The 15,799-nt window shown below is 49.3% G+C and overlaps 1 protein-coding gene across 16 annotated transcripts in view; it reads left to right on the forward strand.

Annotated features, from left to right (window-relative positions):
- The window catches only part of LOC103246829 (protein PMS2CL-like), a 24,833-nt gene extending 9,034 nt beyond the window's left edge, over positions 1–15,799 (forward strand). For 15 of the 16 annotated variants that reach the window (XM_073012829.1, XM_073012833.1, XM_073012822.1 and 12 more), the window contains 4 exons: positions 1,680–1,764; positions 3,761–5,256; positions 8,828–8,997; positions 12,662–15,799. In XM_073012829.1, the coding sequence (XP_072868930.1) occupies positions 1,680–1,764; positions 3,761–4,563 (888 nt within the window). In that variant the 3' untranslated portion in view covers positions 4,564–5,256; positions 8,828–8,997; positions 12,662–15,799. The remainder of the gene's footprint in view (positions 1–1,679; positions 1,765–3,760; positions 5,257–8,827; positions 8,998–12,661) is intronic. The other variant, XM_073012824.1, reaches the window with a different exon arrangement.

The following is a 15,799-nucleotide window of genomic DNA, read 5'->3' on the forward strand; positions in this document are numbered from 1 at the left end:
CTGTGTATAGTTTTTTAAATTGCATATACATGAGTGTGTTTGTATGTGAATATATACATTATATATGTTGTATGTATATATACATAAATATATAAACACTTGTTAATTACTAGTATGTTTATTATTGTGAAAACTAAAACTATTTGAAGAAACTAAACATTTTATAACATTCTGTGTCACCTTTCAGTATAGACTGATTACATGGTTTCTATATTTTCTATAGATTTCTATATTTTCTCTTCTTTCTATTTTCCTAGGAAAATAAGGGTTCAGATTGCTTCTGCCTCAAATGTAAACCGATCATCTTGATATGATTACAACACAACATTGTACCTCAGTAATATTTTCTGTTTTTCTTTTTTTTTTTTTTTTTTGAGACGCAGTCTCGCTCTGTTGCCCAGGCTGGAGTGCAGTGACGTGATCTCAGCTCACTGCAACCTCCACCTCCCAGGTTCAAGCAATTCCCCTGGCTCAGCCTCCTGAGTAGCTGGGATTACAGGCGCATGCTGCCATGCCCGGCTAATTTTTTGTATTTGAGTAGAGATGGGGTTTCACTGTTCGAGAACTCCTGAGCTTAGGCAATCCACCTGCCTCGGCCTCCCAAAGTGCTGGGATTACAGGCACGAGCCACCGCTCCCGGTCCCTGTTTTTTAATGATGCTTTAGAGTTCGCGTGTAATCTGCCAGATGTGGTTGATCTTTTAAATTTTTTAACCTATAGTGTGATGGATTCATAATTATTCATTATAACTATTAATAATTAATGTGATATTTTGGTTTATTTCTAATGACATTTTAATGTCATAAATATGTTTCTATGTACATTGATTGTGTTTTATAAATATGTAAGCTGTGCCCGCATTTCACTAGAATTTCTCATAGAGCAACTTTAGGTTGGAAAAAGATTCAGTTTTAGGAATCTATGATTAGCGAAATACCACTTTATGAGTTGTGAGGAAACTTTTGGTGATGGATATATTCATTATCTTGATTGTGGGGATAGTTTCACAGGTGTTTGTGTATATGTCAAAATTTGTGAAATTGCAGACTTTAAATATGTGTAGTTTATTCCATGTTAGTCATATCTCAGTAAAGCTGTTAAAAGATGTATCCTTAGGCCAGGGGTAGTGACTCATGCCTATAATCCTAACACTTTGAGAGGCCAAGGCGGGCCAATCAACTGAGATCAGGAGTTCGAGACCAGCCTGACCAACGTGGTGAAACCCTGTCTGTACTAAAAATACGAGAATTATCTGGTTGTGGTGGCGTGTGCCTGTAATCCCAGCTACTCTGGAGGCTGAGTCAGGATAATCACTTGAGCCCTGGAGGTGAAGGTTGCAGTGAGCCAAGGTCGTGCCATTACACTCCAGTCTGGGTAACAAGAGTGAGACCCCATCTCAAAAAAAAAAAGAAAAAAGAAATCCTGCCTGTAGTCCAAGCTACATGGCAGGCTGAGGCGGGAAGATGACTTGAGCCTGGGAGGTTGAGGCTGCAGTGAGCCATGATTGCTCCACTGCACTCCAGCCTGTGACAAGCCGATACCTTGTCTCATTAAAATAAAAAAAATTCCCTTCTAAGAACATGCTGGTTGCTGGTTGGTTAGAATAGTATGTTCTTAGAATGTGGGGGGGCCGGGAACATTCGTCATTTATTCTTTCCTCCTCCTTGTATTTTGTGAAGGTCTCCAGACTTGTGAACGAGGTCTACCACATGTATAATCGACATCAGTATCCATTTGTTGTTCTTAACATTTCTGTTGATTCAGGTGAGTTCCACTGGCATTTCAGTACAACTAGTGACTAATGCCTCGAAGAATAAAATGAGGCCGGGCGCGGTGGCTCACGCCTGTAATCCCAGCACTTTGGGAGGCCAAGGTGGGCAGATCACAAAGTCAGGAGATCGAGACCATCCTGGCTAACACAGTGAAACCCCGTCTCTACTAAACAAAATACAAAAAATTAGCTGGGCGTGGTGGCAGGTGCCTGTAGTCCCAGCTACTCAGGGAGGCTGAGGCAGGAGAATGGCGTGAACCCAGGAGGCAGAGCTTGCAGTGAGCCAAGATTGCGCCACTGCACTCCAGCCTGGGCAACAGAGCGAGACTCTGTCTCAAAAAAAAAAAAAAAAGAATAAAATGAAATTATACAGCTCTGCTCTGACCGGAATGAGATAACAATTTATGGTCATGTAAGTTTGTTTGTGTTTTTTTTTGAGACAGGGTCTTGCTCAGGGTTTCACCATCCATGTCCTGTAATCCCAGCACTTTGGGAGGCTGAAGTGAACGGATAAGTTAAGGTCAGGAGTTCAAGACCATCCTGGCTAACACGGTGAAACCCCGTCTCTACTAAAAAGACAAAAAATTAGCCGGGCGTGGTGGCGGACGCCTGTAGTCCCAGCTACTTGGGAGGCTGAGGCAGGAGAATGGCGTGAACCCGGGAGGCGGAGCTTGCAGTGAGCCAAGATCACGCAACCGCACTCAAGCCTCGGAGACAGAGCGAGAGTCCGTCTCAAAACAAACAAACAAAAAAACCGTAACAATATAGTTTAATCTGTTTTTAATTTGAAGTTATTCAGTCTGTCCTTTTCTGTGATTTGTTGCTTTCTCTCATTATTTTGTTTGTGAGATTCACCCAAGTCATGTGGCAAAATTCGTTTTTTCGTTCGCTATACTGTGTTCCATTATAGTCAGATACCATAATTTGTGAATATTGGAATTGTTTCCAGTTTGGGGCTATAATGGAGAATGCTGTCATGAACATCCTTATCCATGTCTTTTAACGAGCATGCATAGGTAGTTCTTCTTTTTTTTTTTGCGAGGGAGTCTCACTCTGTCGCCCAGGCTGGAGTGCAGTGGAGTGATCTTGGCTCACTGCAACCCCCGTCTTCCAGGTTCAAGTGATTCTCCTGCCTCATTCTCATCCTCCGTAGTAGCTGGGATAGTGTATTCCACTATGCCCTGCTAATTTTTTTTTGTATTTTTAGTAAAGACGAGGTTTCACCATGTTGGTCAGGTTGGTCTTGAACTCCTGACCTCAAAGGGCTAGGATTATAGGCGTGAGCCACTGTGCCTGGCCGATAGGCACTTCTGATAGTAGTGGCTATGCTGGGTTGCAGGTGTGCATCCATTCAGATTTAGGAGGTATTCCCAGAGAGCTTTTCAAAGCAGCTGTACCAGGTTCATTCCTACCAGAGGTATTCAGTCATTCCCCTCGATCCTGATCTTTGTGAGAATTTGTTGTTTTTTAATTTTGCCCATTCTGGTGAGTATATGGCCACATCGTATTGTGTTGGGTTTTTTTGTTTTGTTTTGTTTTTTGTTTTTTGTTTTTTTTTGAGACAGTCTTAATCTGTCACCGAGTCTGGAGAGCAGTGGCGGCATCTGGCTCGCTGCAACCTCTGCGTCCCGGGCTAAAGGGATTCTCGTGCCTCAGCTTCCCAGGTAGCTGGGATTACAGATGTGCCCCACCTCACTCGGCTAATTTTTGTATTTTTAGTAGAAACAGGGTTTCGCCGTGTTGTCCAGACTGGTCTCGAACTCCTAGCCTCATGTGATCCACCTGCCTTGGCCTCCCAAAGTGCTGGGATAACAGGCGTGAGCCACCACACCTGGCCCATATTATAGTTTTATTTTGAACATTGAACCATGTTTGTCTGTGTAATTAGCATGTGGATCTCCTCTTTTGTGAAGTATCTGTTCACATAAGCACGTCCTCTCACCATTTCAGGATAGTCCCTGACCCTCTTCTCCGTTCACCTTTGCTTAGGTAACTTAGTAAAAATGCATGCAGTGGATTTGGAGAAGCCCCTGGGAGAAAAGCAGGATCATTCCCCTTCATTAAGGACTCGAGCAGAAAAAAGGGATGTGTCCATTTCCAGACTGCGAGAGGCCTTTTCTCTTCATCACACAACAGAGAACAAGCCTCACAGCCCAAAGACTCCAGAAGCAAGAAGGAGCCCTCCAGGACAGAAAAGGGGTATGCCATCTTCTAGCACTTCAGATGCCGTCTCTGACAGAGGCTTCCTGAGACCTCAGAAAGAGGCAACAAGTTCCGGTCAGGGACCCAGGGACCCTACGGACGGAGCGGAGGTGGAGAAGGACTCGGGGCACGGCAGCACTTCCGTGGATTCTGAGGGGTTCAGCATCCCAGACACCGGCAGTCACTGCAGCAGCGAGTGTGCGGCCAGCTCCCCAGAGGACAGGGGCTCACAGGAACACGCGGACTCTCATGGGAAAGCGCCTGAAACTGACGACTCTTTTTCAGATGTGGACTGCCATCCAAACCAGGAAGACACAGGGTGTAAATTTCGAGTTTCGCCTCAGCCAACTAATCTCGCATCCCCAAACACAAAGCGTTTTAAAAAAGAAGAAATTCTTTCCAATTCTGACATTCATCAAAAGTTAGTAAATACTCAGAACGTGTCAGCCTCTCAGGTTGATGTAGCCGTTAAAATTAATAAGAAGGGGCCAGATGCGGTGGCTGACGCCTTTAAATCCCAGTACTTTGGGAGGCCGAGGCGGGTGGATCATGAGGTCAGAAGATCGAGACCTTCCTGGCTAACACGGTGAAACCCCATCTCTACTAAAAATACAAAAAAATTAGCGGGGCGTGGTGGTGGGCGCCTGTAGTCGACTCCAGCTACTCAGGAGGCTAAGGCAGGAGAATGGTGTGAACCCAGGAGGCAGAGCTTGCAGTGAGCTGAGATCGAGTCACTGCACTCAGCCTGGGTGACAGAGCAAGCCTCCATCTCAAAAAAAAAAAAAAATGAATAAGAATGTTGCGGCCCTGGACTTTTCTATGAGTTCTTTAGCTAAACGAATAAAGCAGTTACATCGTGAAACACAGCAAAGTGAAGGTAAACAGAATTATAGGAAGTTTAGGGCAAAGATTTGCCCTGGAGAAAATCAAGCAGCTGGCCGGGCGCGGTGGCTCAAGCCTGTAATCCTAGCACTTTGGGAGGCCGAGTCGGGCGGATCACGAGGTCAGGAGATCGAGACCATCCTGGCTAACCCGGTGAAACCCCGTCTCTACTAAAAAATACAAAAAAAACTAGCCGGGCGAGGTGGCGGGTGCCTGTAGTCCCAGCTACTCGGGAGGCTGAGGCAGGAGAATGGCGTAAACCCGGGAGGCGGAGCTTGCAGTGAGCTGAGATCCGGCCACTGCACTCCAGCCTGGGCGACAGAGCGAGACTCCGTCTCAAAAAAAAAAAAAAAAAAAAAAGAAAATCAAGCAACTGAAGATGAACTAAGAAAAGAGATAAGGTAACGTTTTAATTTTTTACTTTTTTACTTTTGTTTTAAATTTTTATTTATTTTATTTTTTTGAGACAGAGTCTCGCTCTGTCACCCAGGCTGGAATGCAGTGGTGCGATCTTGGCTCACTGCAGCCTCCACCTCACGGATTCAAGCAATTCTCTTGCCTCAGCCTCCTGAGTAGCTGGGATTACAGGTGCGCATCACCATGCCTGGTTAATTTTTTGTATTTTTAGTAGAGATGGAGTTTCACCATGTTGGCCAGGCTGGTCTCGAACTCCTGACTTCAGGTGATCCACCCACTTCGGCCTCTGAAAGTGCTAGGATTACAGACGTGAGCCACTGCCCCCGGCCAGGTGAAGTTTTTTCTTAAGAGTATTTTGAAGCTGGGTGCGGTGGCTCTCGCCTGTAATCCCTGCACTTTGGGAAACCAAGCCGAGAAGGGAGGATCACTTGAGCCCCAGAGTTCAAGACCAGCCTGGGCAACATAGGGAGACCCTGTCTCTACAATAAAATTGGCCGGGCGCGGTAGTGCACAGTTGTAATTCCAGCATCTGCGCCTGGCCAGATACTGTTCTCTGTGGCAGGACATAGACTCCAAGGACATGGAAGACTTGGGTCTTTTAGGCCAGCACCAACTTTTGAGCAGATTATCTGTGTACTGGGAACCAGGGCACATTCAGACAATTCCCGGGAGAGCCTGGGATCGGCACCAGGGGAGGTGGTATTTGTGCTGGTATCTGGGATGCTTCTGGGATGTCCTTTCCCTTCCCTCCTGCGGTGCAGGAGTTCCTGCATCATCACTCACTCTGGCAGCTTCTCTTCATCCAGCAGGCTGCAGCCACTCCTGCTCCAAGGAGATCTGAAACTCAGCCTGAGTGGGGAGGGGCCTTTTACAAGAGTTCCTTTTCTGCCGGGCCTGGTGGCTCATGCCTGTAATCCCAGCACTTTGGGAGGCGGAGGCAGGCGGATCACCTGAGGTCGGGAGTTCGAGACCAGCCTGACCAACATGGAGAAACCTTGTCTCTACTAAAAATGCAAAATTAGCGGGATGTGGTGGTGCACGCCTGTAATCCCACCCTCTAGGGAGGCTGAGGCAGGAGAATCACTTGAACCTGGGAGGCGGAGGTTGTGGCAAGCCGAGATTGTACCACTGCATTCCAGCCTGGGCAACAAGAAGCGAACTCCATCTCAAAAAAAAAAAAGAAAAAGAAAAGAAAAAAAAAAAGAGTTCCTTTTCTGAGGACTCTCCCTCTTCCCTAGAGGTAGTAGCATTTTCCATTCCTGTATTTATTAGCATAGTAGTTAACCACCTTTTACTAGTTTGTGTAATGCTTTATTATACATTTTTCCTCCTCAGGCCTGGCATGGTGGTGCACACCTTGTAATTCCAACACTTTGGGAGGCTGAGGCAGGAGAATCACTTGAGGCTAGGAGTTTGAGACCAGCCTGGGCAATATAATGAGACCCCATCTCTAAAAAAAAAAAAAAAAGCCAAGTACACTGCTGCACGTCTGTAGTCCCAGGTACTCAGGAGGCTGAGCCAGGAGGCTCACTTGAGCCCAGAAGTATGATCATGCCATTGTACTCTAGCCTGGGCGACAGAGCAAGATCCTGTCTTTTTTAAAAAAAGAAAAAGAATCCCTGTTAAAATCGCTGGTGTGGTTTTTGTCTCTTGATTGTACTCTGACTCATCTGGAATTGGTACCAGGAGACAGACCCTCGAAGATAAGATTTGGGGATTGGTTTGGTTATGACTTGGATTTGAGCTCTGTGTGGAGCCCCCCACAATAGGAAACGTGGGCTCAGTAATCCATGCCATGTGGAGGTCTCACAGTTCACCAGACTGTCCCCTGTGGTTGATTGTGATGGTGACAAGCATGGTGGCATGGGACCGGGTCTTCCTGGAGCGCTTACAGAAAGAAACAACAATATCAGCTCCTTTATTTATTTTTTTTTTTTGAGACAGAGTCTCGCTCTTACCCAGGTTGGAGTGCACTGGTACGATCTTAGCTCACTGCAACCTCTGCCTCCTGGGTTCAAGCGATTCTTCTGCCTTAGTTTCCCAAGTAGCTGGGAGTACAGGTGCCCACCACCGTGCCTGGCTAATTTTTTTATTTTTAGTAGAGATGGGGTTTCACCATGTTGGCCAGGCTGGTCTTGAACTCCCAACCTCAAATGATCTGCCCACCTTGGCCTCCCAAAGTGCTGGGATTACAGGCGTGAGCCCCTGTGCCTGGCCTAATCTCAGGTCCTTTCATCCTCAGCTCAGGCCACCAGGTGAGAACCAGAAAACATCCATGGCTGCTTTAACAGAGTCATTTCTTATAGTCACAGCACCGATACTGCGGAAAATCCATTTTCACCGCGTTTACTTGTGTGGGACTGAGAGTGACAGTGTCAGTTTCTCGTGTGAAGGTTGGGGGCGGTGTCTGTCTTTTGTCTGGATTGACTAAGATAGTATCTATGACATTAGATGTTGAAGCCACCCAGCAAAGGACCCAGGGGTCGGCCTGGCAGAGGTTAGAAGGATTGATATCCAGTATTGGCAAAAGGTACCCTTAGACACCATTGGCGGGAGTGTGCATTTTCTCAGATTTCCCATCAAAAAGTACATATGTGATTCTCCCTCTAGCGTCTGTCTCCCGGAAATGCACCCACAGATGAGCAGGTTTATGCACAGAAGTCTTTGCTGCAGCTTTGAGCGCACGATTGAAATTGGAAACAACCGAAATGTGCTTTAGTCGGGAATTTGACAGACAAATTACCGTACATCCGTGCAGTGACTTCCTATGCGGCCATTAAAAAGAATGAAGTAGGCCGGGTGCGGTGGCTCACGCCTGTATTCCCGGCACTTTGGGAGGCTGAGGCAGGTGGATCACTTGAGGTCAGGAGTTCAAGACCAGCCTGGCCAACATGGTGAAACCTCGTCTCTACTAAAAATAAAAAAATTAGCCGGGTTTGACGGTGCATGCCTGTAGTCCTAGCTACTCAGGAGGCTGAGGTAGAAGAATCGCTTGAACCTGGGAGACAGAGGTTGCAGTGAGCTGAGATCGCACCACTGCACTCCAGTCTGGGCAACAGAGCGACACTCCATCTCAAAAAAGAGATTTAATAGTTTATATTAAACTATTAAATAGTGTGTCTATATGTGTATATGATGTATGTATTTTTCCATAAGTATTCATAGAGCAGATTTTTTTTTTTTTTTGAGACGGAGTCGCTCTCTATCACTAGGCTGGAGTGCAGTGTCGCGATCCTGGCTCACTGCAACCTCTGACTCCCTGGTTCAAGTGATGCTCCTGCCTCAGCCTCCCGAGTAGCTAGAATTACCAGCATACGCCACCACGTCCAGCTAATTTTTTTTTTTTTTTGTATTTTAATTGGAGCCAGGGTTTTACCGTGTTAGCCAGGATGGTCTCCATCTCCTGACCTCATGATTCGCCCGCCTCGGCCTCCCAAAGTGCTGGGATTACAGGCGTGAGCCACCGCGCCCGGCCTCAGATGTTCACTCTAAGTAGCTTTCAAGTGAAACGTGTCTCTCAAGTCATGGGTTTTTCTCAAAATTGTATTCTTTTAGCTCCAGTCACTGAAAGGGCTAAATTGATTTCCTTGTCAACTAGTAAAAACTGGACCTTCGGACCCCAGGACATTGATGAACTGATCTTTTTGCTAAGTGACAGCCCTGGGGTCATGTGCCGGCCGTCCCGAGTCAAGCAGATGTTTGCCTCCAGAGCCTGTCGGAAGTCGGTGAGTAAAGAAAGCCCGGCTGTCAGCTCAGCCGCTCCAGCTTGCAGTCTGAGGCGGGTCTCAGCCCAGCTCCTGAGTTGGTCAAGGCTGTTAAACACCCTTGTGATTGCCAGGGGTCGTTTTACACAGAGCTACGTGGAACATCGTGGCCGAGCATCTATGTAGCTGCATTCTTTGGGACCTTGAACTCATAATTATTGCTCTTTTGTTACCTCAGTTAAACAGTATTCCTGGCTGGGCACAGTGGCTCATGCCTCTAATCCCAGCACTTTGGGAGGCCGAGGCAGGAGGATCACAAGTTCAGGAGATCGAGACCATCCTGGCTAATATGTTGAAATGCCATCTCTACCAAAAAATGCAAAAAAATGAGCCGGGCGTGGTGGTGGCCACCTGTAGTCCCAGCTATTTGGGAGGCTGAGGCAGGAGAATGGCAAGAACCCAGGGGGTGGAGCTTGCAGTGAGCCGAGTTCACACCACTGCACTCCAGCCTGGGCAGCAGAGCGAGACTCCATCTCAAAGAAAACAAAAAAACAGTATTTTTTTTTTTTTAAGACGGGATCTCCCTCTGTCGCCCAGGCTGGAGTGTAGTGGCGCAATCACAGCTCACTGTAGCCTTGACCTCCCAGGCTGAAGCGATCCTCCTGCCTCTGTCTTCTGAGTAGCTGTGACTACAGGCATGTACCACCATGCCCAGCTAATGTTTAAATTGTCTGTAGAAACATGGACTCCTTTTGCCCCTTGCCTCAGCCTCCCAAAGTGCTGGAATTACAGGCATGAGCCACCGTGCCCGGCCAGTATTCTATCTCAGAGCTTTCATTGACTCCAACGCAGTTAGTGGTTGAGGCACCTTGTTCGTCTATGGACCTCATGGGTCCTAACAACACTGGTAGATAGAGATTTGCTGCTGCCAGGACTTGGCGACATTAGACAAGGTTCTGCAGAGTCATCGAGGCAGCGGGTGCTTCACGGGGTGCTGTGGTTGTCGTTGCACGTGGCACCACTGCTGCTGCTCTGGTTGGTGTTGGAAGGTGGTAGCAGGGGCTACGCCTGCAGTGGGGATTAGCCTGATGTCCAAGAAAAGTGACTCTGTATCAGCTGGCCATTGGTAAAGGCCAGGATGCCATTCCTTTACTTATTCAGCAGATGCTCCTTGAGCCCCTGCTGTGGGGCCGCCCTGCTCCAGGTGCTGGGGACACAGAGGTAACAAGGCGGCTGCGGCCCCTGCCCCTGTGGAGCGGACAGTGGGGAGAAACAGACATCACCACAAATAAACGACACCCATTAGATGCCAGTGAGCACAGCCAAGAGATTCAAACAGCGCTTTTGTTTGTTTTTGAGACGGAGTCTTGCTCTGCTACCAGGCTGGAGTGCGGTGGCATGATCTCAGCTCACTGCAACCTCCGCTTCCCGGGTTCAAGCGATTCGCCTGCCTCAGCCTCCCGAGTAGCTGGGACTACAGGTGTGCACCACCACACCTGGCTAATTTTTATATTTTTAATAGAGACGGGGTTTCACCATGTTGGTCAGGCTGGTCTCGATCTCCTGACCTCGTGATCCACCCGCCTAGGCCTCCCAAAGTGCTGGGATTACAGGCGTGAGCCACCACGCCTGGCCTAAAACAGCGTCTTGGGACAGGAAATGACTACAAAAAAACATGGTGACCAGGTGAGATGGTGGTCAGGGAACAGCATCTGGGCAGGTGGCATCTCAGCTGCCATCTAAAAGGTGGGGAAATTGAAAGATTAACCAGGCGTGGTGGCAGGTTCCTGCAGTCAGCAGCTACTCAGGAGGCTGAGGTGGGAGGATCACTTGAGCTGGGGAGGTCGAGGTTGCAATAAGCGAAGATCACGCAACTGCACTCCAGCCTGGGTGACAAAGTAAGACCTTGTCTCAAAAAAAAAAAAGTAGGCTGGAGCCCTCTTGGGTAAGAACTTTCCAAGTGGAGGAAGTAGCAAGACTGAAGCCAGAGGCCGATTGTGTCCCTGGAGAGGGGAAGGGAGTGAGCAGAGCGGCGTCCAGAGGCGTCCAGAGTATTGCCGGTCATGCCTAGACCCTGGGGGTCTGTGCTGTGTGTGGCTGGAGCCACTGGAGAGAACAGACTCGGAGTCCCATGATTGCAGCTGCTGGAGAGAGAACAGACTGGAAGGGGTGCCATGACTGGGGCAGCTGGGGAGAGCAGCAGCTGGGGGCCACGTGGGGAGTGGGTGGGAGGGAGGGAGCCTGCTGTGGGAGCATCAGGTGTAACTTACAGCCCTGAGATTAGATGAAATGACCAAAGGCAGAGTTTAATTAGAAGAGGGCCCAGAGTCTGCGTTCTAGCCATAGTGTTCCAGTCTGGGAGACAGAGTCCCACCACCAGCCCCTGCCTCGCAAAAAAAACAACAAGACCTAATATGGACCTTCCAGTCTTGGCATCTGTGAGTGAGAGTGTGGAGCTGAGCTCACAGCTGGTCAGTTTTGACGTCCTGAGTCTTTAGTGTGACTCAGGGGCTCGGGGAACCACAGGCTGCTCCTTCCCTCCCGCCCTGGCCTACTCCTCCGTCTCCGGTGTTATCACTGCCTGCCCACCCTTCCAGCCCCATCTCCTCCCTACCACGCTTCCAGCCCCACCTCCTCCCCACCATGCTTCCAGCCATGTGGCCACCTTCCAGTTCCACACTTGCCCAGTCTCCTCCCCGCCTTACACCCGTTCTCCCTACGCTCCTCTCTACCTGGGTTTGCCACCTTCACCCTTCACCCCCTCCCCACACCTGAGCAGGCCTCCTCTCCTGGGCGCCATCTGTCTTGGTTCTCTGTTGACTTGTTGATTATCTGTCCTCCTCCGACCTGGTGGAACCCTGCCGTCACTGCTGTTGCCGCTTTCCGACTGTGCTTGGCACATGGCGAGCCCTCAGTGCTGCAGGAAGAAGGGAGGTGACAGAGCGCTTCAGGCTTGTCTCCTCTCTTCCTGTCAGAGGACCCATGGCAGGGAGGCAGCAGGGCCAGGGCTGGAGTGCCCTGCCAGGGCAGCAGGGTGGAGCTCAACAGAGGGGGAGTGACGCCTGCACCCACTGGGGGAGAGGGTCCCGGGAGTGCCACAGCCCCGAGGCAGGTGTTTGCTTGATGGAACTGTGCAAGAGGAAGGGAGTAGCAGTGCAGCTGAGGTGAGGAAGGGAGGCATTCGTGCTTGGAGGTGGGGGTGCAGGCACAGCCCAGTGAGGGCCAAGTCAGGGACAGACGGGGGCTTTTGTTCAGGTGAGGGGGAAGCCGTGGAGCGGAACGACATGACCTGACAGCGCTTTAGACGTAATCACTGGCTGCTGAGTGGAGAGCGGCTCGGAGGGCTCGCAGTGGGGCGGGGAGCCCAGCTGGGAGGCTGCTGCACCTGCCAGGGCGAGAGGGCAGGGTGGCCGCTGAGAGTGGCTGCATTCGGGACAGGTGTGGTCGCGTCTGGAGTGGAGGCGGTGCCACCTTGAAGCAGCCACAAGAGGCCTGATGTCACAGAAAGGTGGAGGGCTGAGATCTAGAACCTAGGCTTCTCTGGGGGAAGGTTTTTCAGGGAAGGTGGTTTTTGAGCTGTAATCTTGTCCAGTCTCATTTTAGAGAACAGTACTTCTGAAGAGCTGCCATTCTGATGTCAAAAAAAAACCGATTAAAACGTTGAACCATTGTGTCTCGTCCTCAGGTGATGATTGGGACTGCTCTCAACACAAGCGAGATGAAGAAACTGATCACCCACATGGGGGAGATGGACCACCCCTGGAACTGTCCCCATGGAAGGCCAACCATGAGACACATGGCCAACCTGGGCGTCATTTCGCAGAACTGACAGGAGTCACTGTATGGAATCATCGGTTTTATTGCAGATTTTTATGTTTTGAAAGACAGGGTCTTCACTAACCTTTTTTGTTTTCAAATGAACCTGCTACTTAAAAAAAATACACATCAGACCCATTTAAAAATGATCTTGAGAACCTTTTCAAACCAGATGGAGCTACTTGCAAAATTTTTTTTTCTGTTTGCATGTGCTCGTGTGTGTGTGTGTCCAGGCAGGAACATATTTTATAAAAACAAGAACACGGCCGGGCACGGTGACTCAAGCCTGTAATCCCAGCACTTTGGGAGGCCGAAGCGGGTGGATCACGAGGTCAGGAGATTGAGACCATCCTGGCTAACATGGTGAAACCCCGTCTCTACTAAAAAATACAAAAAACTAGTCGGGCGAGGTGGCGGGCGCCTGTAGTCCCAGCTACTCGGAGGCTGAGGCAGGAGAATGGCGTGAACCCGGAAGGCGGAGCTTACAGTGAGCCGAGATCGCGCCACTGCACTCCAGCCTGGGTGACACAGCGAGACTCCGTCTCAAAAAAAAAAAAAAAAAACAAGAACACTTGGGCCGGGCGTGGTGGCTCATGCCTGTGATCCCAGCACTTTGGGAGGCTGAGGCAGGAGGATCATCTGAGGTCGGGAGTTCGAGACCAGACTGACCAACACGGAGAAACCCCGCCTCTACTAAAAATGCAAAATTAGCCAGGCGTGGTGGCGCATGCCTGTAATCGCAGCTACTCGGGAGGCTGAGGCAGGAGAATCTCTTGAACCAGGGAGATGGAGGTTGTAGTGAGTCGACATCGCGCCATTGTACTCCACCCTGGGGGATAGAACAAGACTCCGTCTCAAAACAAAACAAAACAAACCGCTGTGGAAGTCACTCAGCCCTCTGCTCTGGCTGGACATAGTTTAGTGTATAACTTTCAACCCTTAATAATTAAATTCATCTTTAATTTCATAAATTTAAAATTAGGGTCCTTTTGGGTTAGTGATTCTCAGTCCTGATTGACATTAAATTTTTAAACAAGGGGGACTGTCTGCCCGGCTGGAAGAAAATGACTGGATGGGACAGGGTCACTATTTTTAAACGTTCCTGTGTGCGGCCAAGGTAGCAAAGTACCGTCCTCGCAGGGGAACAAAAAGAGTTTGATTTTCCCATAATTTGATGCTGTGATTTGGTTTCCTCAGGGTGTGAGCTATAGAACATTCCAGTTACTGGCCTTGAGTGGTTCTGGGAATATAAGGATCCTTGTCTGTCTTTTCAAGTAGTTTTCATGGAACCTTGTCCTGTTTGAACTGGGCTGAAAATGGAAGTAAAGATGTCCTCTTGGGGGCCCAGAGAGGACGGATGTGACTCCCCCTGCTGCCCACCCCTTCCCCAGATTGGGCTTCAAGGAAGAGAAGTCTCCCCTTCCTGCTTCAGAATCCCTTGGAGGAGGCAGTACAGTAGTAACTGTGCCATCGTGTCTGGCACTGTGCTGGCATCTGCAGGATCCCACTTACGAACGCTGCAGACTGGCAGCTGTGGCAGGATAACAGCCCCCAAGACAGCTGTGTCCTAATCCCCAGAACCGTGACCACGCTGCCTCACATGGCAGAAGGGACTCGGCAGGTGTGATTGAGTGAAGAATTTTTTTTTTTTTTTAAAGTTTCGCTCCTGTTGCCCAGGCTGGAGTACAATAGCGTGATCTGGGCTCACTGCAGCCTCTGCCTCCCAGGTTGAAGTGATTCTCCCATCTCAGCCTCCAGAGTAGCTGGGATTACAGGTGCCCACAACCACAACTGGCTAATTTTTGTATTTTTAGTAGAGACAGGGTTTCAACATGTTGCATGCTGGCCAGGCTGGTCTCGAACTCCTGACCACCTGCCCCGGCCCCCCAACGTGCTGAGATTACAGGTGTGAGCCATATTGCCTGGCCGAGTTAAGGATCTTGCAGTAGAGAGATTATCCTGGATTGTCTGGGTGGGCCCAGTCCATTGGGTGAGTCCTTCGAAGGTGGAGACCTTTCCCTGCTGGCCAGAGAGCGGCGGCCATGCTGGTTTTGGAGATGGAAGGACGTACCACTAGTCAAGGATTGCAAGCAGCCTCTGGAACAGGGATTCCAGCACTCCAGCCACAGACCAGTAGTGGTCTATGGCCTGTTAGGAACCAGGGTGGGGCGCGGTGGCTCAAGCCTGTAATCCCAGCACTTTGGGAGGCCGAGACGGGCGGATCACGAGGTCAGGAGATCGAGACCATCCTGGCTAACACGGTGAAACCCCGTCTCTACTAAAAAATACAAAAAAAAACTAGCCGGGCGTGGTGGCGGCGCCTGTAGTCCCAGCTACTTGGGAGGCTGAGGCAGGAGAATGGCGTAAACCCGGGAGGCGGAGCTTGCAATGAGCTGAGATCCGGCCACTGCACTCCAGCCTGGGCGACAGAGCCAGATTCCGTCTCAAAAAAAAAAAAAAAAAAAAAAGAAGAAGTCAGTGGAAGGCCCAAGGTCTCTCTGACTGTGGTCTAAAAGGTTATTTATCACTTCCCAGATTCCACAAGGACCAAGGGCCAAAATTGCTTTTAGTGATGTCACTATTGGGAAAATGTGTCCTTTCTTAGGTTAAAAAAAAAAAAAAAAAAAAACAATTTCAAGGAACCAGGGTGCACAGCAGGTTGGGGCGGGCAAGCCAGCGAAACTTCATCTGTATTTAGATCCACTCCCCATGGCTGGTGTTACCACCTGAGCACCGCCTCCTGTCATATCAGCGGTGGGCATTAGATTCTCATAGGAGCACAGACCCTATTGTGAACTGCACACGCGGGGGATGGAGGTTGCACACTCCTTAAGAGAATCCGATGTCTGATGATCTGTCGCTGTCTCCCGTCACCCCCAGATGGGACCGTCTAGTTGCAGGAAAACAAGCTCAGGCTCCTACTGAGTCTATGGTGGTGAGTTGTATAATTATTTAATTATATGTTACAATGTAAAAATAATAGAAATAAAGTGCACAGTAAATGCAA

This window comes from Chlorocebus sabaeus, chromosome 28 (assembly GCF_047675955.1).
Source record: "Chlorocebus sabaeus isolate Y175 chromosome 28, mChlSab1.0.hap1, whole genome shotgun sequence".
In the NCBI taxonomy this organism is placed as follows: Eukaryota; Metazoa; Chordata; class Mammalia; order Primates; family Cercopithecidae; genus Chlorocebus; species Chlorocebus sabaeus.